Source organism: Echeneis naucrates, chromosome 22 (genome assembly GCF_900963305.1).
Source record: "Echeneis naucrates chromosome 22, fEcheNa1.1, whole genome shotgun sequence".
Taxonomy (NCBI): Eukaryota; Metazoa; Chordata; class Actinopteri; order Carangiformes; family Echeneidae; genus Echeneis; species Echeneis naucrates.
In genome coordinates this window covers 12,543,247-12,567,263 of record NC_042532.1, presented here as the reverse complement: position 1 = coordinate 12,567,263, position 24,017 = coordinate 12,543,247, and the positions used below count along the sequence as shown (strand labels likewise).

General features: G+C 41.6%; 1 protein-coding gene across 4 annotated transcripts; it reads right to left on the bottom strand.

Moving 5' to 3' along the window:
* Window positions 1–1,009: 1,009 nt before the first annotated feature.
* On the bottom strand, window positions 1,010–23,303 carry tmem63c (transmembrane protein 63C). 4 transcript variants are annotated; one of them, XM_029494419.1, is made up of 23 exons: window positions 23,268–23,303; window positions 14,580–14,808; window positions 11,707–11,786; window positions 10,504–10,591; window positions 9,087–9,124; window positions 8,147–8,289; window positions 7,220–7,271; window positions 7,004–7,112; window positions 6,506–6,579; window positions 6,287–6,367; window positions 6,091–6,211; window positions 5,755–5,888; window positions 5,441–5,563; window positions 4,472–4,625; window positions 4,269–4,375; window positions 3,570–3,656; window positions 3,373–3,438; window positions 3,061–3,223; window positions 2,861–2,966; window positions 2,290–2,457; window positions 2,082–2,194; window positions 1,918–1,992; window positions 1,010–1,633 (listed from the first exon to the last, which is right to left on the bottom strand). In XM_029494419.1, the coding sequence occupies exons 2-23, from the start codon at window positions 14,790–14,792 to the stop codon at window positions 1,403–1,405; spliced, it is 2,526 nt and encodes an 841-aa protein (XP_029350279.1). In that variant the 5' UTR covers window positions 14,793–14,808; window positions 23,268–23,303; the 3' UTR covers window positions 1,010–1,402. The 4 variants fall into 4 exon arrangements, with proteins under 4 accessions (XP_029350279.1, XP_029350278.1, XP_029350280.1 ...); XM_029494418.1 differs by lacking the exon at window positions 23,268–23,303 and adding an exon at window positions 15,900–16,062; XM_029494420.1 differs by lacking the exon at window positions 23,268–23,303 and adding an exon at window positions 15,900–16,062 and having other exon boundaries at window positions 14,592–14,808.
* Between the last annotated feature and the right edge of the window lie 714 nt (window positions 23,304–24,017).

Sequence of the window (24,017 nt, the reverse complement as noted above, 5' to 3'; positions counted from 1 at the left end):
ACCTCATTTATACGACATAGTTGACAAGAAGTGAACTGTGTCTGAAATCAAAGCATTGTGTTTGAATTTCACTTTGCATTAATGATGTTTTCACACAGGAAAAAAAGTAAATGTGATTTTGAGTTGTCTCAAACAGAATACTTAACCATTTTGGAAATCAAAAACAGTTAAATGAAATCCTTTAGCAGTGACACAACATGGTGTCTGACATTTCAGGTCATTTCCAAAATGGTTTGATATTCCTTTAGAGATATCTTTGTTCTCTAGCGGTAAAAGAAATCTGTCCAAAGTGTTGTATGTTGAGGGCTTGCTCCTAATTTTTCAGCCTCTTGTTCATTTTTTTGCTCAAAGTTAGATAGAAAGATTGATGTTTCCAGCCTTTACGCTAAGCTAAGCTAAACCAAGCCAAGCTATGCTAACCAGCTTCTGCTAGGAACAAGTTGGTATTGATACTCTTATCTAACTCCTAGCAAGAAAAGAAAATATGACATTTCCCAAAATGTTAAATTATTCATTTAAAATAAATAAATAAATACAATGATATACCGTGCATGTCAAATGGCATAATTTGGGAATACTCTGATTAAAATGTCACAGCTCTGCAAATCCTAGACCAGTCTTCAACCTCCAGTCGCGCCCGCCCCCAACCCAAAGCACAATATCAACGACACCAAAAATACTGTAGCAAAAATAGCAACCTTGAATTGATAATAATTACAACAAGCTTAAGGTACAGTCGAGCTGCTTGTGCCTCGGTGGAGAGAGCGTACATTTACTTCAGTACATGTCAGAGTTACATTCAGCGCTCCGTCTGTCTGCTCTCTCGCTGCAGATGGCTTCACAACTAGCTGCCCTCACCTTCAGCCTCCCTGAGGAACCACACACCGCCCAGGGCCCAGACCGCTCTGTCAGTCTGCGGGGTAAAGCCTGCTCACACCGCCCACTCTGATGGGAGCTTTCACATCCACATCAGGGCCAGGTGGCATCTCTGGTAGACACACAAAGGCAATTCCTACCTCAGTCAATTCAATTACTTTTGATTTTTTTTTTTTTTTTTTAAACTTGTAAATGAAGCCACAGGAAAAGATGGGATCCCTGTGATGGAGCATCCAACAGTTCAATTAAAGTAATCTGGACATTTAACTTGTTCTGTCTTGGTTTTGGTTCGTATCTGTTGTGTCTATGTTTATACATTTATAGTGACTCTTATGTGGCTCCTGCTCACTGCACTCTCAAGCCCCATCGGGTTCTTCATTCTCTCTATAAAGCCAAGTCTAATCTCAGGGTCTGAGGCAGCTAAGTTGGAGTCTGACGTCAGTGGCAAAGACGCAGCTTTGTGGCATTTAGCAATCTGTGTTCCCCAGGTAAAGGACACATGGAAATCAGCTTGCAGGATTTGGTGTTACTGGTAGCTGGTAGGGCTGTCCATGAGTGGGCTGGAGCAGTAGGGGCCTGTGGGGTCTTGGAGCTCAGTCTCATGGGTCTGGGCATGATCTACCTCACCCTCCTCTTCCTCCACTTCGTTGTGGCTTGAATCTTGGGAGCTCGCCATGGCGCCGTAGCTGTGGTGGGCTGGGGAGGGCATCGGAGTCAAAGCCAGCTCTGGCTCCAGCAGCACAGATGCCACAAACAGCTGAATGAGCCAGATAAACATACAGTTTATGATTGTGTCACACAGTAAATGGTAAGCTGACTGCATTTATTTTGCATTTTTCTAGCTTTATCGACTACTCAAACAACAATTTAGGGTTCAGTATCTTGCCCAAGGACACTCAAGATGTGACTGCCTCTAAATGTGTACATGGATTGTGATATATTGTCGCACTCATTGTAACATATGCTTGCAGTTCAAGTTAAGATGGAAGACTACTGTGCTTTATGGTATACTGGCTAATAGGGGAAAAGGTGGTACTGTACATTGGAGGGAGTGGTGGATGTTACAGTACTCCTGTCTGCGTCAGTGAATGTGCCCTCTGTTGGCTGGTCAGACATCTGAAATAAAGACAATCAATACTATTCAGTAACCATTAATGCTTCTTCAGGTAAACCTGATGTGACTGAGTCAGAGCAGAACTACTCACCTGGTAGCTTGTTGACCTGTCTGGTTGCTTCCTAAGGCACAAGCGGAAGAGGGAAATGGCAATACAGGACAGTAGGGACACTAGGGTGAAGAGGGTGATGGGATGCACTGGACCTTTAGTAATAAGGAGAGAGTGGAACAGATTTGAGACTTGTAATTCCTATCAGTTATAGAAACTGTAACAGGAGAGAGATGCAGTGATGGCATACCTAATTTAAGCACAGAGAAGAAGAGCAGCCAGAACATGCAGAGAAGAGGAGCGACGATGACCTGGCTGATGGCTGCTTTGTGGATCCGCTGGTTGAGTTTAGTGGGAATATATGCATAGTAGATGTTGTATCGGTCAACCATGTGCTTCAGGATCACATACAGCAGACCTATAACCACCAAAAAAAAAAAAAAAAAAAAAAACTATATCTGAAAATGTAATTGGAGATGGTGGATTGGTTATTTTGGGGTGATTCCAATGAAGTGATTAAATCAACTCAGGTGAAATAACTGCAGCAGAGTATGAGCCTTAATAGAGCCTATTTGGGCTGACGATTAGCCTGCAGAAGTAAATAGAAGCTTGGTGAGCTCTGGGCAGAGACAGGAGCAGAGTAGGCGTCTGGCTCGCAACTTGCTGTGTCTGGGTGTCTGGGACTACAGCAGCAAATTCACACAGTCTGCACTGGATTGGCAGGCAGTAGAGGAGTGAGGTTAGAGCATGAGGAAACACAGAAAAGAGGGAGAGAAAGATGGGCTTGATTATGATAGAGATGGGTAACGGTTCTTGCTCACCGAAAGGCGTAATGATGGGACATGTGATGCTGTAAGTCATGCTGACTGCAAAGATACACATGGTCCAGGCGTACTCCAGGCCAAACTGGAACTCATAGGCCTGACTCTGCAGGCAAAAACACAAACACAGCAAGATTTAGAAATTTGAAAGTCGCTGGCCACGTTAAAACCTTGGCGTAAACATGATAGGCTTCGCTGACCCGTTTGACGTGAATCCGTTCAGCCTGCGACTTTGCAAAGCAGAGGCGAAGGGCGTACACCGTAAGTGCCGGGATACGAAGCAGCTCCATAGATGTACCAATCAGGCTGGATGTGATCACGTAATTTACAAAGAACGCACCGTTGTCAGGGAGGAACACACACCTGCACCGGCAAAACAATGGTAACGATACATGATGGGCTACAACTCAACTGAAATGCCTTTTCAGGATGCGCAAAATCTCTTTTAATCAAAAAAAAAAAAGAAAAAGAAAAAAGATAAAAAGATATATATAAAAACAGAATGAGCTTACTGGAACTTGACATTCTTCTCATCCAGGAAGTTGACATCAAAGAGCCAGGTGAAGAAGAGGTCCAGACTACAGAAAGAATAAAACATGAAAGAGACCTACTTCTGAAAGCAATGAAAAAATTCTGAAGTGGGCAAAATAAAGAGTAAAAGCAGAGCTTATATGTTGGTTCTGAGTTTGTGGATTTAATGTATGCGCACCTGGATAAACCAAGTGATGGCAGGATGATGACCATGAAGACCAGCAGTAAAAAGCACTTGTGCATCGTTACTTGGTTCTCACCAGATCTGAAACATGAAATTAAAGGCAAGCGATCATGAGAACACTGTTGTACAATCCATGTTTACATTTAAAGTGTACCTTCGCAGTTACCTTCAACATAATAAATGCATTTGTGTGAAATAATGCCATGCAGAGTCAGCTGACTGTTGGGTTCATTAGCACAAACTACGCGTTTCACTCCAGTAAACAGTTGATTTGCATTCGGCCCCTCGCACATCACGCCTGCACAACACGTTTACGCGGATGGTTATGAAAAGAAAGGGTGCTCATAGGTGCTGTGTGAGGTTGTCTCCCTATTCACAGTTGTTTTGCTTTTCCTCCTACTAGTGGTCACCATGTAGCTGTCCTCTGGACATGTTGACTATTGTGTGCATATCATTATCCTCACACGAGATCTCTATGACAACCTGCTCAGAAAAACAGTGTGTTATGAGAGTGACAGAGAGAAGGAGGGAGAGAGAGGGTAGAAAGAACAATAGATCGAAAGAGAAAAAAATTATTGAGATGAATAAAAGAGGAATGCTGGGATTTCAGACAGGCAGTTACATGTGAATAATCCATTCAAAGACACAAAGGATGGGCATTTCCATAATTTCCATTTCACAGCTGGTGAGTACCTGGTCCAGTGAGACTCAAAGAAGGCTGAGTAATAGACGATGAAGGGCAGGAGCACGGAAAATGCCCAAAGCAGGAGGGTGGGGAAGAACTGGGTAATGACAGGACTCTGCATTTGAAAGCAAAAGTGGTTAATTAATGACGCAGAAGAAGGTCAGCATGAAGAGCTGAGGTCCCAAAGTTGAAATCAATTGCAAATTCTGACCCGCAGACTCTCCACGGGCTTGGTGACGTTGAACTTGTCCATGGTATTAACGATGATGGCAGGAGTGGTGAGGAAGAACAAGAGCAAGAAAAGGAGGATGTTGAGGAGGACGCAACGGAGCCACCAGCGAGATCCACACACTGACAGGTTTTCCCTGGTGACAGGAGAAATAATGAGTCTCCGTTCACAATCATACAGCAGGACAGACGCCACAGTTCACACATTTTTCTCCCCCGACATGCCTACACTGCACGTACTGACATAAGAAAACAGTCGTTTCATCTATGTGACTTGGTGGCTGAGGTTGGAGACAGCACACTTCAATGCTCGGTTATAATGAAGGAATGAAATCCCCACTCAACCCCACAGCCTGCAACCGCTACAGCAATTTAGAGCTAAAACACACTCCCATACAAAAACGCTGCAGCCTGTCAGGGGCGAAGAACAAACAGTGAGCGCTAACATCTCTTCGGTTAATCTCCCATACATATGCATCACTCATTTGTTATGTAATCTCAGTGGGACTGCTGCATTTGCTTTCCAAGAAGAAACACATGCAGTGTGGCTAATTCCATTTGTGGATAGGTAATGTTGTTTGAGCTCTGTTACCAACAAGCAGCAACAGAGAAGAAAAAGGGATAGAAATGCTGATAGACATTCACCCACCATTATAAGATGCTGCTGCAGTCCCAGGCATCATTAAAGCTCACATAACTTTGGCTTTAAGTCTAGTCATGATCTTGAAGTTTCCCAAAATACCAGACATGTCAGGACTAATTACAAGGACATGTGTCTAAATGATTTATCCACATGAAAAATTGGATATCACACGCTGTGTCTCCTTGAGTTACCACTGAATTCTCTTTTTCTCAGATGGGACATGTTAATATATTGCTTCTACCATAAGTAAGGAAACATGACTGGGATTAGGGGAAAGACAATGTGGTGTCAAATGATCTTGGCACTGACCAGATGATGTCATTTGGAGCGGGCGCATAGCTGACCCCCCATTTGTGAGACTGCACCACAGTGGTGATGCTGGACTGCTGAGGTCTGCGACGGCAGTGCACACGACTGTAGTCCTTCACTATCCTGGAAAAACAAAACAAAACAAGTAAAGACATAAAAGTTCTCCTGAAATCTGCAGAAGCACTCAGTCTCCTGCCTGCTTTTACTGTATGCCTCTTCATGAATTTTAATGGCACTCCCTGCTGTGACAGGGGTTTATGTGATGAGAGGGTCTGACAAACATAAACCTCAGTGTCGTGCTCTTGTTTACTCACACAGCAGTCATCCTCTCATCACGGAAAGTCACAAAGGCTATGCCTAGTCTTTTCATGGAAATGCGATTCTTCTCAGCGTTGAACTCATCCGTCCGCTTTTCTTCTAACTCACTGTAGTACTGTTCTGCATCCACCTGCGGGAAAAGGTAAAAGCATGCGTTACTCACAGTATTTCTTACTCACAAATCTCCAAATATGCAACTGCAACGTTGTTATATTTACCTACATTTGGACTGCAGTGCCATCCAGTGGCAATATAATTTCTGTGCATCAGAAATAAGCTACAATTTTACAAAGAGGCCATGAACAAATCCAAATTATGCTGATAAAACTTACCTTTTCAAAGCCGCAGATGTCACAGCAGAATATCTGAGCACATGGATGGGTCTTGATCATGATCTTCCCTTCCTTTTGGGATTTTGTGGCGAAATACAGCCTGCCCTTCATCGCTTTGCGTCTGCAAAAAGCATCATCATCAGCCAAGAGCCTCAGATTGATCCAAGAATTGTGTTGTTCTGCTCAGTTACTGTACCTCTCCAGGTCCAGCTTCATGAGCTTGTAGACATCAAAGCAGAATCGGATGTCAGTGACAGTGCAGCTGGGATAGGCCTCACTGATTAAATTAATTGTAAGAGATTGTACATGTGAGTCTATGTTCAAAAACATGCTTCCATATGGCAGGATACATTAGGAAGTTGACTTTTATTCTGACAAGCTAGAGAAACAGAAATAGAGTTATAAATATGAATACTGGAAATGTTTGGTGATGAGTCCTGGATCAGAGATCTCTTTGGGTATGGAAGTAATCATCAGTGTCCTCGCTACCTGCAAGACATAATGCAACCACTATGAGTAGTGATGTTATAATCAACTGCAAAATAAATCCATCTTATCAAGTGGACTTGAGTCAGATCTGAGTTGGCAGATTTTGGTTGCCATTAAATTTGAGGCCTCCAACACAGCCAACTCTCTGCCTTGTCATTCATTTTGGGGTCTCTAAAGTGAAGAACACATCGAAAGAATCTCATTAGAGTGAGTTTATTTCAAGTTAATCTCACATTTAACACATAACCGACACAGCAGTCTGCCTTTATCTTAAACCAAAAGACTGTTTGGATTGTATTGGAAAGAAAAGGCTGAAGTTGAATTATTATGTTTCCATAAAAACAAAGGAACTGGTTTGATAAGATGGATGATTGTGAAGAGCCAGGCCTTATCATTAAAAAAGTATGACATGATCGTGACAGACCTTTTCGTCCTCTCTGTACTCCAGCCGTATCAAGTGGTGAGCCATGCACAGCAGCGTGATGATAAAGTAAACCAGAGCAAAGATGCTGTGGAGCCACAGAAAGCTGTCCCTGCCAGCCACAAAAACTCAGTTGTAAATCAAACGTATGACGAGAAGCTGCAGTGCTTCTGTGACATTTCGTGAGATTTGTTGGCATTCAGGTGGTGTTGCACTCACTTTTCACTAACATTAGCCAGTGTTGTTCTTCCAAAGTTTTCAGGACTGTCTCCTGTAGAAATAATGAAACATGACATGAGAGCGAGACACTTTAATTTCTAAATGACTTAAATGGAAACCCCACTACCCACCTTTGTTCTGGGGGGGCCAAAGCAATGAAGCAATGCCACTATTCAGAGAAAATGTTTTCTTTCCAATTTAATGAGATCTCTGTCATGTCACAAAATTCAAACATCACACTTTCTGCTGCTTTAATTATGGGCACCCGTTGTTTTCTGTTGCCACGGCAGCCTGTCGAGGGGTGTTGGTTTTTTTTAATGACTAGGGTGACACACTGGTTCATAAGATGTCAGCCAGCAGTAATAAAAGGGCTTTTGCGGACAGCCCAGCTCCTCATAGACCCCATAATGGCTCTTGCCTTCATCCCATTCCCACATAAGAAGCTCACAACTGCCAAAAGGCATTTCTGCTGCTATTTAGCAGCTCTTTTTGTTCACCATCCCACCCTCGACACATACATGAGAGGAAATGAAGCACTTTCTATCACTACAATCCGACCTTGGAAGCGCTTGATTAATTTCCATTGGTATGTTTACAACTTCCTTTAGCTATAGAAGTGCAGCCCCATGTGTTTGAGTTTACATGTTAAAATAAAAGTAGTTCTATGGTTTAAGTAAAAATTAGAATTCAACTTCATTCAAATGAAGATTTTATTTCATTTTTGCCACACACTTTTAAAAACCCTCACATTATTTTAGGATCAAGTTTCTGTGAATGTAACCAGTGCAACCTTCAGTACGTAAATGTGTGTGATTGTGTCTGTGTGGCCTGGCCTCTCTCCCTGTGAGGTGCCTCTCTGGAGGTTAAGGATATCCCTGGATATTCAGACATTTGGCCAGCAGGACCATAGTATGAGAACAAAAATACCTAGGAGGTTCCCGGAAAAGTTGACCGGCAGGATAACGGCCAAAGACAGCAAGCAAACGACTGACATGAGCAGGATGATGTGGCGCTGGAAGGACAGGTATGTGATGGCGTCAATGCCACATTTGCTACGGATCTCCTCATCCCTGCAGAAAGAGAGAAATAGCAGACATCCCCAACTCTCAGCACAATATGAGGAAAGTAAAGACAAATTGTTCCTGAGGTGTTACTGATTAAATTCAAAAGTGTCCAGATGTAATAGCACTCAGAGAGGTTCAGTCTGAACCAAACCAATGTAGTCTGGACAATCTACGATCTACAGCTTGTACTTCATTATGAATAAAACTGTGGCACCACAGTTTGATGCTGGGAGTTGTCGTTACCAAATGGGAGGTTCAGAAAACCCAGTGTCATAAAATAGAAACCCCCCCCCCCCAAAAAAAAATAAAATAAAATAAAATATATATATATATATATATATATATATATATATATATATATATATATATATATATATATATATAAAGAAGTAAGGAGGTGTACACCAGTCTCAATGGAGCCCACACATTGCGAACTCACAGGGTGGGTTTGCACTTTTCCCAGGGTGAGCCGCTGGCATGAAGGCTAAAAACAGAAGTACGAAAACTCCACCATAATGCTATGGAAACCATAGACACCGTGGAAATCGCTGTTTTATGGGCTTAAGTGTGTTGTGTGCAGTCAGACTTGGGCAAAGTGCAAATATGCAACTGGAAACCATGGCACCAGCGGTTGCATGAGCCCAGACCTGTTTGTTTTTGCTGCTAAATGAGATATAACACGAGAGTTTACATTTGACAGTGACCTCAGTTTTGAAGACAGATGGCCAATAAAGGGATGGAACCTAAGATCAGAGACAAAGCAAAGCAAAATAATTACAAGGGCAGCTGCTATGTGTACTTACTTCATATGGTAAAGTGATGAGAGCCACGAGCAGAAGGCCTGGGACAAAAGGAGAATCATTATTCATCCACTATTAAACAAAGCTAATAAATGACTGATATTTTTGCAGGTATGTGTCCACCACATCTGTGTACTTGCATCTATCCATCATTTGCATAGTAATGAGGTCTGCGGGGTGACATAGAGATGGAGGTTTAATAGGTCTAGCCTGAAGCAGTAACCACTTTACTGTAGCCTCAGTTTTGTGTAGGCACAGGGCAATGACTCCAGTCTGACTCTTTGTGTTACACTGTTGTAAACATGCAGGCAGTGACCTCAGTCTATCACACAGGTGTCATACTGTCACATATTCCAGCTGAGTCATAATCCAAACTTTCCTCTTAAGGATGACGTTAGCTACTCAGACAAATGGACTTTTTTATAAAATGCTGAATGCAGCGTTTCCGAAATCGATACATCACTGGCAAATGAACTGACACCTTGTATTAAATACAGTAAATAGATCAGTACACAGAGAGATTAATAGATTGGCGGTCACATTCTAAATATTACGACATGCACTCACAACATTTTGCAAAAAAAACAAAACCAAAACTGGAGTCTCCCAGTCTTCACCTGAAATACTAAACTTCTTAATTATACGTTTCGAGGAGTTTGTAACCACTGACAGTGCTACAGAGCAGTGTTAGGATGAGCAGGTCCTCTATTGTTTGTATGTGTTGTACCATCATGTGCATAAGAACTGATGCCAAAAGTGTGGTGGTGATGTCACTGCCCGAGTGGGGGACGCACACACATGCACACTGTGTTTTATATAATCTAAGAGCCATTAAATGAGCGTTTTGGGCTTTGTTCCATTGTAAATCTAAATAGGGTAAAACTTAGTGGTGTGATGTAATGCAAGCAAACTACACATTATCATTCTGGGCACTGAGCTGCAATCGTCAGTTGTAAAGGGAAGAGACAGCAGCGCATTTTCCATTCTGTGGTAGGGTTTGTTTGGCTAATCTCTTTCTGTACCGCAGACAAGGGTGACTGGGTAACTGAACAGGTCACTGGACCAGCATGGGAAGGAAGCCAGAGCACAGAGGAAAATCTGATCTAAATATTATCACAGCACTGTCCTTGGTGGATGAAACTAAAGATGGAGAGACTTATAAATCAACACAGTGGCAGCACCATCAGCACAGCAATTTAGCCAAAATCTTCGAATAAAAACTTGTATATGTTAAATCACAAAGTTTTAAAGTTGTTATGATAAACAGATAATCTCTATATTTACTATAATTTATTTTCAGAGCAGATCACATACTGTGGATGAAGCGAACCTTTTCACACAGTTATTTCACATGTAAACAATCCAATTGCAGATCTTTGTCGCACTGAACTAATGAGAAACTCTCAAACTCAAAACTCACCATGTCCTTCGTCTCCGATTCAGAGGGGCTGGACTCTGACGGGGACTTCTCTTTCTCACTTGGTTCTCCATAAAACAGGGATGTGAGACTAAAGTGGACAGAAGGGATACACAAAGAGGTTGCAGCATCATTGAATATGGCCTGACATCAGTATATCAAGTATGGGAGCGCAGAGTGAACCTGCTGCAGACGGTCCTCATATAGGAGCTGCCCAAGATCATTCTCTGTGTACACGAAGACATATTAAAACACACAACATGATCAAATCAAATAAAGTCAGTGTGATAATTGAATTTGTGGAGATTTCTCTGTGGGCTGTAACACTGAAAGTTCAACAGCATGTCTAATTGAACGGTATAATTGAATTACTTGCAGAGAGGAGCGCTCTGTGAAACAGAAAAAAGCTGCTGCCCTCAGGTGCTGTGAAGTCGCAATCATTCAGGCAGAGCTGACCAAACTCACACAAAGGACTCAGGTCAAGCAGAAAAAACCACTGCTGACTCATACAGCTGAGAAATCCTGGACTCATTTCATAACCATCAAGGTATTTGAAACACCAATGAATCAACATAAAACTTCCACCTGTTGATTGTTTGCTGGTTAAAAAATACCCAAAGAAGCCTAAATTAAAAAAACTGACAAGCAACACAGATGTTTGTCCGCAGCTGAAAATTCCAAAGTCCAAAGTAAAATTATTATTTACTTAATCGTTTTAGGAAATCTTATAAGACTCATGGCTTCAATAGGAACCAATAGACTCTGGTTTGAGCGCCACAGAGATGAGAGGAAATGACGAACTACACAGGGAGTGGGAGTTCGTTGTTGATTTTGATGGCTTCATTGAATTTGTTGATTATAAAAACAATAAAAAATGAAATAAAAGCAGCCTTTAAGTCTTGTCCTTTAAATAATATATCAAATGAAGATGCCAAATATTGGTTTAATGTAGTTTCTCTGATATGACAATGTTTTTTTCTGGTTGTAAATCAAACATCTTGTGGGTTTGGACTGTTGGTTAACAGTTACTGCAGTCATGTCTTTTCTACGTAGTACCATTTAACCTCAGCAGAGGGAGCTGGAGCCTGCAGCTTTGGGACTTGGGAGCAGTTCCACTGAGGATTTTTACTCCATCTTAATTGTTGACATGGCTCACAGGGGAGTGGGTGTAACTTGTTAGTGGAAGACAGAGAGTGATGGATTTACCTGTCATTCTCCATCAGCAGAGCCAAGCGGCCATAGTCCCATGCAGCCTTCCTCAGACAGGAGAAGATGAGCAACAGGAACTGCAATACAAAATGAAAGCATGAATGCAGATACTTTAAGAAATTGGACGTAGCAGGGTTTAAAAAAAAAAAAAAAAAAAATCACATGTGCTGTCCTCATCTGCTTTGGGTCTAAGATCAATCACACCCTTTCAATGTTGCTTGATTTTCAATCTGAGTCTCCCCTCATGAAGACCCTAAAGGTAACTGACAGGTTCAAAAAGTAGCAGAAATAATGAGCCCTCTTCTTTTTTTAGTATGTGTGGTTGTCTTGGAAACTACCAGCAACAGGTCAGCATACACATGTGAACACTATTAATGAATGTGGTTGATAGCAAGAATAAAGCTAAACAGCCTATTTCTGCTCCCAAGAAAGAGCAAACTGCACATCGCAGTGAAGTTTAAAAAACCCTTTTCAACTACACAATATAATACACAAAAGTGGGATCATAATGAATGACCCTGAATAAAAATCTAAGAGCATAATTGGAACATGATGGCTGAATGTTGACAAATGCAAATGGAGTAAAAGCTGCCCAATGTTTGATTTTATTGAGAGCATTAAATCATTTTGCACATTTGTGGAAGACATTCAGTTAAGTGGAGGGGATGACATGAATGTTAAATGATTCATCCTTTAGTGATTAAGCCGTGCATAGACAATCAGAGAAACCGTGACTCCGGTTTGAAGATGAAAAATGAACGTGCGTTCCCATAAGCAGACAGAGCCTGAAACCCTTTAAATACACATCTCCATAATTACCCCGCCCTTTCCTCGGTGTCTCTCTCCTCTCTGTTGTTTTATTTCTTTGTGATGTGTGAGCACACCCTCCTCAAGTCCAACACATGATTTATTCTGTATGATTATGGAATTAATGCAGAGGCGTGCTCTCCCCTCACCTGGGGAGGAAGGGGGGGGTGCTTTCACTTGTCATTAAGAGAAGTCGCTCAACCTTCTGTGTTGTCTTGACAACTAGGCAGCAACAAAATGAACAAATGAAAACACTGGGGTTGTGGATCGAGCGATATTAGTGCAGAGATCAAGCTTGACAAGGCCTTCGCAGTGCAACTGAGGTAGTTGACAACTGAGAAGTGGAAGCCTATTATCATCTTGAGACAGATACGCAACTATGTTTTTAAACACTACAATGCAAAGGGGAAGTTGAGATATGAAGCTTTTGGGCAGTTTAATCACACCCATGATTGGCACAGAATAACGTGCTTGCATTCATGTGTATTCATGCACGTCATTATAATGTTTTGACAGGAATGAAATCCCGTGTAAATGCTTTTTCTCTTGTAGTTTTCCTTCAAAGACTGTCATAAACTAAATCTGATAAGGCCAATTCTGTGGCATTAACTACTTTTGATTGCGCACAAAATTCCACAATTATGTCTACTTATTCGGAAGTCGCATTCACCCAAATCTCAAAAGCCCCCCACCTTCAGTGAAGTGGATTTGGGAACATGGAAGCAACACAGGTTGTGATGTCCTAGTAAATTATTATGAAGGTTGCAAAAAGCATTATTGATGTTTGCGGTACAAGTTGAAATGAAGACAAAATTTACCACCAGAATAACGATTATATGTAGGCGCTTGACTTTCAGGCTTGAGGTTAGCAATTACAAAGTCATCAAAAGTTCCTTAGGATGAATTAAAAAAATAATAAAAATGTGTGAGCATGTGCCCGACTCGCAGCATGTCAGAATTAATGTGGCACTTTCATGAATGATGTCCGACAGTATTAAAACCCCCGATGCTGCTGTTGTACTTCATTATCATCAAGAGCAGACTTCACCACTGGAGACAGGATGTCCATAAGACACCTCACTTACACAGAAACAGCCATCTGACAGAAGCACCTCTGACTGTCAGTTTGTATCAGGGCCCTTCATATCTCAACAAGGTGTTGGCAGTGTGCAATTATTCAGAAACCTTCTATTCAAGGTCCCTGCAAGCTGTAGATGGAGAAAAAGATGAGTTGATCTGGAGTATGAAAGCTTAAGAGCCAACATGGTTCTAACTAGAGCTGATTAGGATTGTCAAAAGTATAGATACAAAAATAATTATCGATACTAAAACACTGCATCCAGATAGGATTTGAGAAAGTACTGATACTAAATCAGTCCGTATGCTCACAGCTACAAAGTGGTGGCGAAGTATCTTAAGGACCGACATTCTGTACTTTATCCGGAATAACAGGGCTAATGTTGGTGCTAAAACAACGTATTAAATTTGCATTGTTTATTAACGTAATGGATGTTCATGACAAGTACGTTTATGTTCATTTTTCTAACAGATAAGAGCTAATTTCTCTCGAAGTCCCAAAGTGAAGCAGACAAAGGTAAACTTTTAACTCAATAGAAACACACCTTAACATATTATTTGCAATACGAACAAAATGGATTAAATTTGTCTGCACTGATAGTTAACTGGCATCTTACAGTTCTGTTAGGGAAAATTGTTACATGTTGAAATTGAAATGGTTATTTTTGCATTAAAAATTTCTTTTTTTAAACTCTAGTATTGAAAGTGGTATCGGGTAGCAGATATTTCTCCTGGTTATCAGTATCAAGTTTAAAATTTTAGCATTGCGGCAACACAAGAGCTGATTGCAGATGAACAGAAAATGTATTGGTTGCTAAATAGTTTTTTGTGTATTTTTGTCGGGCTTCATAACAAATAAAAAAACAAAAAACATATTTGGAGAACCATTTCATGTTAAGATTTGCATTCATTTGTCACTTGGCCATGTCTGCTCTGGGGATTTTGTGAAAATGTCTATTGTTGGGTGGGTGTGTATGAGTGTGTACCATCCAGAGCACCACATTGACAGCCAGGACTGTAGGCACCCCTCCAAATGGCAGGCCCTGGAGGACGCTGCTGCGGGAGTGGGAGCGGTAGCATCTTTCAGCCGTGCTGTTTTCTTCCCCAAGGGCATCCAGGAAGCTGAGCACATTGAGGCCCACAGTGCTGCCCTCCACTGTGGGGGGTGCTCTCGTCACGAACAGCTCAGGGTGCGCCATCAGCACTGGACCATACCTGAAGAAAAATAACAAAAAAAAAGAAAAGAAAAAAGAGTGAGTATTAAAATGATCGCAGTCATTTACACCCACTTTTGTGTAGCATCATCACACTGGGTTGGCCAACATATCACAACTTTGTGATAATCCACAATGCTAGGTTCCCATCTCTTGAATACACGAACTATACAAGCCTGTAAGAAAATAGAATGACACTTATGATGCCTGTTATGTTGTCGTTGAGTGAGGTTATGATGATGGAGTCTACTGCTGAAATAGCAACATAATGGTCTTTTTAACATTGTGACTCATTTTTTAAAATCAGAATTGTTTTTCACTCTCTCTAAGTGCAATTATATCATTTCCAAAGATCTGTCTAATGACAATCACAGTCCATTAGCAGTCATTGATCTGTTTCTGCATTTCTTTATCCAACAACTCAAAGAGTGATGTCACATTAAAGTAACAAACTCATTGTTGACTTGTTAAAATGCTTTAATATGTAACAGGAGGACGCTAAGAAGGCCATTTCACTGAGTAGACAGGAACATGTGCCAGTTGTGAGACTTAATTTAATCAAGTGTGTGGTTATTTACTTATTTTTGCAGTAAAGCAACCCCTTTGTCCATATTGACAGACAAAACTGAATTTGAACAGCTTGTTGAGGGTTGTGACTACGTTCTGCGTATTTCTGTTATTGAAGCATACACAGGATATAATCATTCACACTGTCTTGACCACAGAAAGGAGGCCTGAACCATCTGTCCTCAGCAGCACTCACTCTCCCTCCTTTCAATCAATACAGCCCTGACTCCAAGCTGCTCTGTTCGCGCACACTCCTCTGAACAAACAGTCCGAGAAAACGGAGCAGCAACAAAGGAAACAAAGAGTGCTAACAAAGCTTTGCATCAATGCTGCAAATTCACCTGAGTGAGAGACATCAATCAATTGCGTGCGCCGTAGTAAACATGGCGTTTGCTCTGCAGCAGTAAATGGCAGCCAAAACTGCATCACACTTCTCTGCTGTCCAACTCACACAAGAGCTGTGAGGTAACAGGAGAATTAAGGGAGTGAGAAAGGGCAGAAGAAGCTCAAAACTGGCAAACCTACCGAGCCCAGCCTGGGTGTGATTTATCACTGTGCCAATGATGTCACTTCCTGAGATGCTCCATCAGCTTGGTCAAACATTTCCCAAACAGAAGCCACAGTAGGATGTCTTGTGTAGGAGGTGAGCTGATCAATGGCACTGCTGCCAGACCGCTGTACATCACACTGTCAGAGAGGTCTGCTGAAGAAGACAGGATTAAAAATACAACCCTGCAAGCTTTTCTTTCTGCGTTCTGCACCACTCGGATATTTTCCTTAGCTATGAGAGTGGATGGCACGCAGTCAATATTCAGATACGGTCAGATACACAACATCTGAGCCTCCCTGTGCACAGGACTGGGTATTCCTTGAGGATGGAATCCAAAGAAAAGCCATAAAACACACACACACACACACACACACACACACACAGTCCAAAGAACTGTTTCCACTGAATCTGGTGTCCAATATCACAGTCTATCTCTCTCTTAGCCATCATTATGGACAAAAGGATCATTTTACTGCTAAAAATGAATTAACTACTGATAGATATACAGGACAAGGACAGAACATACAGTTCTATTGAGACTCTTAGTCTAAAATACCCCTTTTGGAAGCACATCAGACAAACTGATTTAGAGACAATTTTGAAGCTCTGCCAACCTAAAAAGAATTCATCCAAAACTTCCACATCGTCTAAATAGTTTCATTTGGGAAACTCTACTACCTGACATAAATTGCTGCGGTAAAAAAAAAAAAAATCTACAGAATTCAGTTGGTCTTTTTCTATTCCTGAGATGTGCATAGCAAACAAATCACAGAGCAGCTGTGTCAACTGTGCAACAGGAGCCAAAACAAACTGAAACGATTCCCTATTACAAAAAGAAAATCCAGCTAACTAGCTGTAAACTGTAATCAGACTCACTTGGACATGCTGAAGCTTAAACCAACCTTTATCGGCTCATTGAGTTGTTTTTCCTCTTGCATCAGACGAGCCATTTGTTTCAAATGCCTCCTGGCTAATGACAACAGTTTTTGTTTTTTTCCCACCTCCAGCACGGAGCAGGATGCTGAAGGATGCAGGCTGACTGTGGTCTGGTCACACAACATTTGGACAAACGTCACCACATGACTCAGCAGTTTATCTATCTGACTCCATGGATTTTCTCTTACTGCCTCATCCTTTGTGAATAAACACGGTCACACGCATTCAGTGGCGTACCTTTCTTCTCCATCTTATTCAACTGAAAATCTGGAGCCTTTCTAATCCCTTCCCTCTGCTCGTTCCTCTCCTCCTCATCCCCGAGTCAACCCTCACAAGCCAACACAGCAGATTACAAACTGATGTTCTGCTTGTGTTTTGCCTTCCGCTGGCGGCACGAGTGAAGTCTCTCCCCTTTGCTCAGTTAAGACTTTTGTGATCACAGATGCTGAAATCTGCTGGTGGTGAGATATACCTGAATTTGAGTCAAAGAAGCAAATAAAAAGGGAAAAAAAAGCGAGCTCATGTCAGATAATCTATACATACTAGGGGGGGAACCGAAACAGCTGAGGCATCTGCGTGTGTCTGGTCTGTGTGAGGGAGGATATCATCCCTCAGGTTATTTAACAAAACAATTAAACTAGATCAGAAGATTGATAACTCCCATAAACCCCGATCCAATCCTATTATCACTCACTGCTAATATTTTTATGAAATCAGGTTTGTTTCAAAGCACCATTATTTTGGAGCCTCAGCGCTTGGATCCTGATTCCCAGCTGCACCAAAGCCTTCCATGAACGACACCGTAAAACATTCGGTGGACAGTCTCGAACAAGCTTTCCCTCCAATCGTCAAACTATTGGTTGGATGAGGATGAAGCACACCGCCCGTCTGAGGGGACCAGAGAGGTGGTCCTGTATTGCTAGAGAAACCTCTTCATCTAATCAACTGCCAGTTACTGTGAGATCAAAGACAATCCCAAGCACAACTTGCAATCACTACAAATGAGAGTAATGATTACGGTATTCTTGACTGCAGCAAACTGAACAAAGTGAAATAACAGCTGACATTTTATCACTGTGTATACTTCATGAAGAGAAATATTTCATTTCAATGTATACATTTCCATACAGTTTTGGCAAACAACAGACTTTTTACACATTAAAAAGGTGTGCAGTTTTTCTGGGCAACTGAAAATTTGAAGTTAAATATTCAGTCTCCTTTTTATTTCATTTTGGTCTCCACCAGCACCTAAGGGGAATTTGTCGCTTTAATCTACATACCAGTTATTCACTAACTTTGTCTGCAAGCTCATTTTGAAACAGCTGCCTGAAAAATGTATAAAGGTCTGATGGATCACTGTGGAGACGCTTTCATTTTACACAGTCACATTATGAAACTTTCATATGAAATATTGATCGGTGCAACTTTAACAGCCCTAAACTTTCTCTGAAATCTCCACAGTCACTGCAGATGGGTTTTTCAGCCTCATGTCAATTTTACCCAGTGGTCCCAAACCTTTTTCTCACCGATTTCATATAAAAGAATATTTTCCCGGACCAGCATAGAAACAAATAAAAACAAAGCGTATAAAAATACAACTCAACATTAAGCTGAATGTATGAAAGGTGACCAAAGTGAGGATAAAGTAAACGTACATCTGTTGGATAGTGTCAACTTTTCTCTGTTGAGCACACGACTTTACATTTCAAGGCTGCTGACCTAACACATTAAACAACTATGCGGTTTTCTCAGTCAAGTGCACTTGCAGTTTCAGCTTGAGCTCAGTTGTCTAATGTCTCAAAACACTAATGTCCAGACTGATAAGGGCAGCTAGCTCGCCTTTAACGGTTGCAACAGGCTTTGTAATTGCAGGTGATTTTTAAATGGACATCTCTGCGGTTAGAAGACACAGGCAAGCCTTCTGATAATCTACATAGACCAAAAAAAAAAATGCTTTAATACACTCTTATCAAACTAGAGCTCAAATATACCTGTAGCCAGATTTGACTGTGCATTATTTAAGAAAAAAAAAAAAAAGGATTGTGATGAGGCTTCTCGGTTCTCTCATGCATCACATTCATGGCAGTGAGGGTCTGAACACTGTGATTGTTGAACTGTAGGTAATAATATGCTGCATTAACACTCTCCACAACTCTGCTCAAACAGATTCATTGCTGTTGGCTGGTGTTGTTATTGAACAAACTAGGAAAACAATCTGTTTTGTTTGTATAATGGGGAATTTACAGATTGAAATAGAAAACGACATTTCCCAAAATACCACAGAGTGCTGCAGCATCAAGATTAATTTTCTCCACATTACGACATCAGGAGCAAAACGAAGAAACTGTCAGTTTGTGAACCGGGATGCCGACAGACCTTCGGCTAGGTCTACCGTCTCTTTAAAAATTAGACATTTTCAGGGGGAAGCACCTTCGCCTAAACTCTGCTGGACCTACAGGCCTATTCTGTGATGGCTGTTGTTGGGTTAGGGTTAGGGGTGATGTTCAGCGGTGTGGGGTGGGGGTCCAGCCAAAGGGGCAAAATGGGGCAGAGGTTTTCAGCACACTACCTGCTCAGTGCAGAGCCAGGAAGGAATCTGTTTTTTTTTTTTTTTTTCATACCTCAGCGTCTCTCTATCATAGTGAATGTAAACACAGATCAGTGAGGTGTGTCTGCTCAGAGTTAACACAGCACACTCCCACCCTCCATACGCTTGGCTCCTGCCTGAGCCCTAGCCTGCCTGGAGCAAAGATTGCACACACACACCTGCTTGCTGTCTTGCTGCACATGCTCAGTAAACCCCCAGGGGAGCGGTGTGTGTCTGCCCTGCTGCTGCTGTGTGGACATTGCTCATTAGGACCCATCTGGCTTCAGCAATGGCTAGAATCTAACATGTAAACTACTCTGACGCCGAACCAGTCCAATAACCACAAGAGCCTGATCTGTGCTTTCACTGCCTGCCTCTGAGCTTCTGGAAGATTCCACCCACAGCTTCTTACACTGCAAAATCTGCTGGAGCTGATCCTCAAAATGGGCCTGTGAGAAAACTCTCAGACTCTCTGAGTGAAAATGATCTTCACCCCCACATCCACCACAAAGTGCAAACACTGCTCACCAGCAAAGATTTTTTTAGAGCAATCGCCTCTCTCTACAAAGCATTAACACAAAACAATCACTCAACACACAAGATCAAAATAGAGCCCAAACACAATGACATCGTTACTTTCTCTGGTTACTTGTTTTTAAGCAAAAGCTGTTTACTTAAAGTTGCAGATTGATTCAACGTTGCTTTACAGGATAGTACCAGTGTTTTCTGTGTGTTTCAATCAAAAAAGCTGTGCAATACTCCCATCCCAGTGTGTATCAAAAAATGTGTGCTGGTTTCAAATTAAAGGCACAACTATTTATCTGCACTGTTCTGTCGTTGCCTTACACAACAACCAATAATATTCCAAAACATATCATGACTTTTCCAAGTAATTGAAGTACTGCATAGCGCAATTAGCCATTGACCATCTGCAATATTTCACATTCTCGAGCAACTTAGATAACAACAACAACAACAACAGATTCTATGGCGTTCATGTTTCTGTAAGTTTTAACCTTAGCCACACAAAAATAGAAATCACATATGTACACACATGCTTGTAGTGTTACTAATATACACCTGTCTAGTGTTCTTCTGGTGTTGGTGATGTCAAACCAGCCAGGAGTCAAAATGGGGACCTGCTGCCTCAGCATGAGCCATCACATGGGACGAAAGTGGATACAGACTAAAAAGTGAAGCCAAAGTGTCTTAAATCGGCATTGCATCTAATGTTTGAATTTGAATGTACTGTACTTACTGCTATTAAACTTAGAAACTACGCAAGATGTATCATCAAATGCTGTTTTGTTCTAATATTCTGTCTGTGTTCGGTCTCAAACCTTCAGGAGGACTTCACCATAGTCTCTACTGACATTTTTATTCAAACCCAGCAGCCTGTGACACGTGGCTGGGGAGATGAGTCTCTGAAATACATCTTTGTATGATGCAATCATACAGAGATGTATTAAAGACACACACACGCACACCATAGCTCGCCCCAGCACCACCATTATCCTCAACACCACTAGCAGGGATGGAAGGAGAGAGAGCGATGGTGAAATTTTGGTCCAGGATTGTTTCTATCCATTAAAGACGGGGCATATTCCACATTTTTGGCACTTTCTCTGGAAGTAATGTCTGGATATCGACAAAAAAAATACCTATTTATAATGTTGGCAAAGGAACGAGATGTTCAAAGCTCCTACTGGTTTAACATTTCATGCTCTAAGAGCTTAAACCTGTGCAATGCACACATTTCAGTTGCAGTGGTTGCATTTTTTACTTTCCATTTTCATGAGAATCAGAGCAGATGAGAAGATTACATGATACTTTGCATTAGAGGAAGTCAAAACTCAAAATTACAAGAATCTGTGTGTACTGACCTTGCTGTTTTTACCGTTTAATAATTCAGTTCAGATTGAGTCTGTGCACCTGCTCAGAAAGACATAAAAACCCACAGAAGATAGATATATGGACAGAGGCTTATGTTTGCTTGTAAATTTCTCAAAAAGTACAACTCATGTTCAACAGTTGTCAGATGTACAAGCAGACAATATCCATTTGACTTCTGCAAGTTCCCTTTTAATCTTCTCCTGAAATATTGATTCATAAGATGATACTTTAAGATGGCCAACATTTATTCACTCCCTTTTCATGAGAGACTTACTGTTCACTCTTTCTGCAAATGTTGCAGATTGAAATTTAAAGTGGCAACTGAAAAAGCTTTTGACTGAACCTTTGCCTCAGCAAAAACCCCCAGACTGAACAATCAAGTGAAAAAGGGCTCAAAGCCCAAACAGAGGAGATTACTTTTTTATATATAACATAACATAATATAATAAAAATAAAATAGATACATTTAATACTGCAAAGGAGTTTCTTTGTTTACATGTGCCCACATTCGTTCATCTTCTACTACTTATCTGTTTCCAGACACAGGGGGTGCCGGAGCCAATCCCAGTTCACATTGGGCAAGGGCGGGGTACACCCAGGACAGGTCACCAGTTCGTCATGGGGCAAACATACAGAGACAGACAGAAACCAACAACCACTCACACTCAGACCTACGGACAATTTAGAGTCACCAGTTAACCCAAACATGTCGTCACTCACTGTCTCTTTGCAGTTTGTAATTCCTTGTAAAGTGTTGTGGTCATCTTGAAGTGATTTCCAATATATTCCATATTTTTACGCTTAATAACTTTTCACACTTTTCACCTTTAAAACCTGCAGGGGAAGGTATAGTGGAATCAAAAGCTACAGTTCTCCCTACGTGTAAAAGATATTCATCTAAATTTATGGTAGATCCAAGACAGGGGAACCGAACCAAGCAAACAGGATGGAGCTCTTCTTTAATGAACAGCACTGACTGCCATCATCACTGTTCTTGAGCCTCAGATGTGATGAGCTGTGTGTGGACATTAGCTGACACATAAGTCATCTAACATGACTCTCCGCTTCCTCATAAAATTCATCTAAATGTCACTTTCCACTCCAAATATTGAGATCATCAAGCAAATAAAAGTCCCATGAGAAATCTGGCATTTTAAAATGCCACTTCCCTTCATCATAGTCTGGAGCAAATGGCATGGGTTTGTGGCCATGCTGTCGAAAAGTGCATAATCATCCTGAACAAAAGCAGCTGGTTCACCTGAGAAATACCTGAATGAAAGCCTGCATGCCAGTCAGCGCACACAGCAGAATTAACATGGATTCAACAGGTCAGACCAGGTGCTCCCTTGACCCATATGTTCAAGCTTTGTCTCTGCACAACCCCAACAAACTGAACAACACAACAGCAGAGTGGAGGCAGCATGGCCACAGCCTGCCAAGTCTCAAACATTTATCTGACTAATGCTCTTTGTTTATTTGTTTGTTTGCTTTGTCTTATTTTCCTTGTAACCAGGGGAGGGGTTGGACTCAAGAAAAAGGATCCCTGACTCAGATAGGAACAATAGGAGCCAGGAGCAGGGCTGTACCTGTTTGGGTGTCAAGGTCTGACACGTTGCCAGACACATCCTGATTTTCACCGGCCAAGACACACCGGAGCACGATGGAAAGGAGCATTAGAAAAGCAAAGCGTTGGCTTAATCTGATACCCGGACTGTTAGAATTACAGAGAAAATGGTGTTATCGCTCCAAAGGGAGGTCTTTTTTACGGCTATGTTGTCCCCCCGCTCGCTGCAGCACTCACAACAGCCGCTTCCCTCAGCTCTGTAAGTTGATATAAACCATTGCGCCACAAACTGCGCCAGCTAACCGACCCAGTGCGCCTTTAAATCACTAAATATCCGTGAGTTTTAATGTTCACATCGCTCACCTCGGGAAGCGTCTCGATCGCTGGCGTCTGCTGCTGATGGAGTTGCTGCCGCTGTGATTTTTTTAGTCCAACACCAAGAGACAAGAGACTCCCACCTACTCAGGGACCGTCTGACAATTAAACACCTGCATCACCATCGATAGGCTGTGTGTGTGTGTATGTATATACATTTTGTTTCCCATTTTTATTTTTAGAAGGGCGGGCAGGGAGAGTGGCTGCGCAATGAGGGAATCCAATATCCGCCAGCAATATTACAACAAACCTCTATAAATATACTCCAACAGTAACATGTCAGCAGACATTAAAGGTAAAATGACCAAAGATTGCCACCTACAGGAAAACTGTGTTGCTTGCAAACGTCTACTGTCTTTGATTAGCGGTCTTTTTTTCCTCAACTAGCTAATTTACGGGAAGTCTTTCGTCCCGGTTTTTTAATTAAATTGTAATTGTGTTTTTATTAGCCATAAACAATTATCATAGCCAAGTAATGATACTTTACTCAAAGTTTTAGCCAAAAAAAATGCTGACATAGTGAGGGGGAAATGAGAGGGGCGAATGTAACAAACAAGATCATTTAAACTCCATCAGAACAAAGCGAAGCGATAATCCGAGCCCATTTTCACCCAACCTGATTTACCCGCTGTGTGTTTTGTGATGTCATTATTATTAATCTATATGATGTGGTCTCACACTGATGTAAACCTGGACGCATCCAGACCAACAGGCGGCGGTAGACAAAGGATCAGTGAG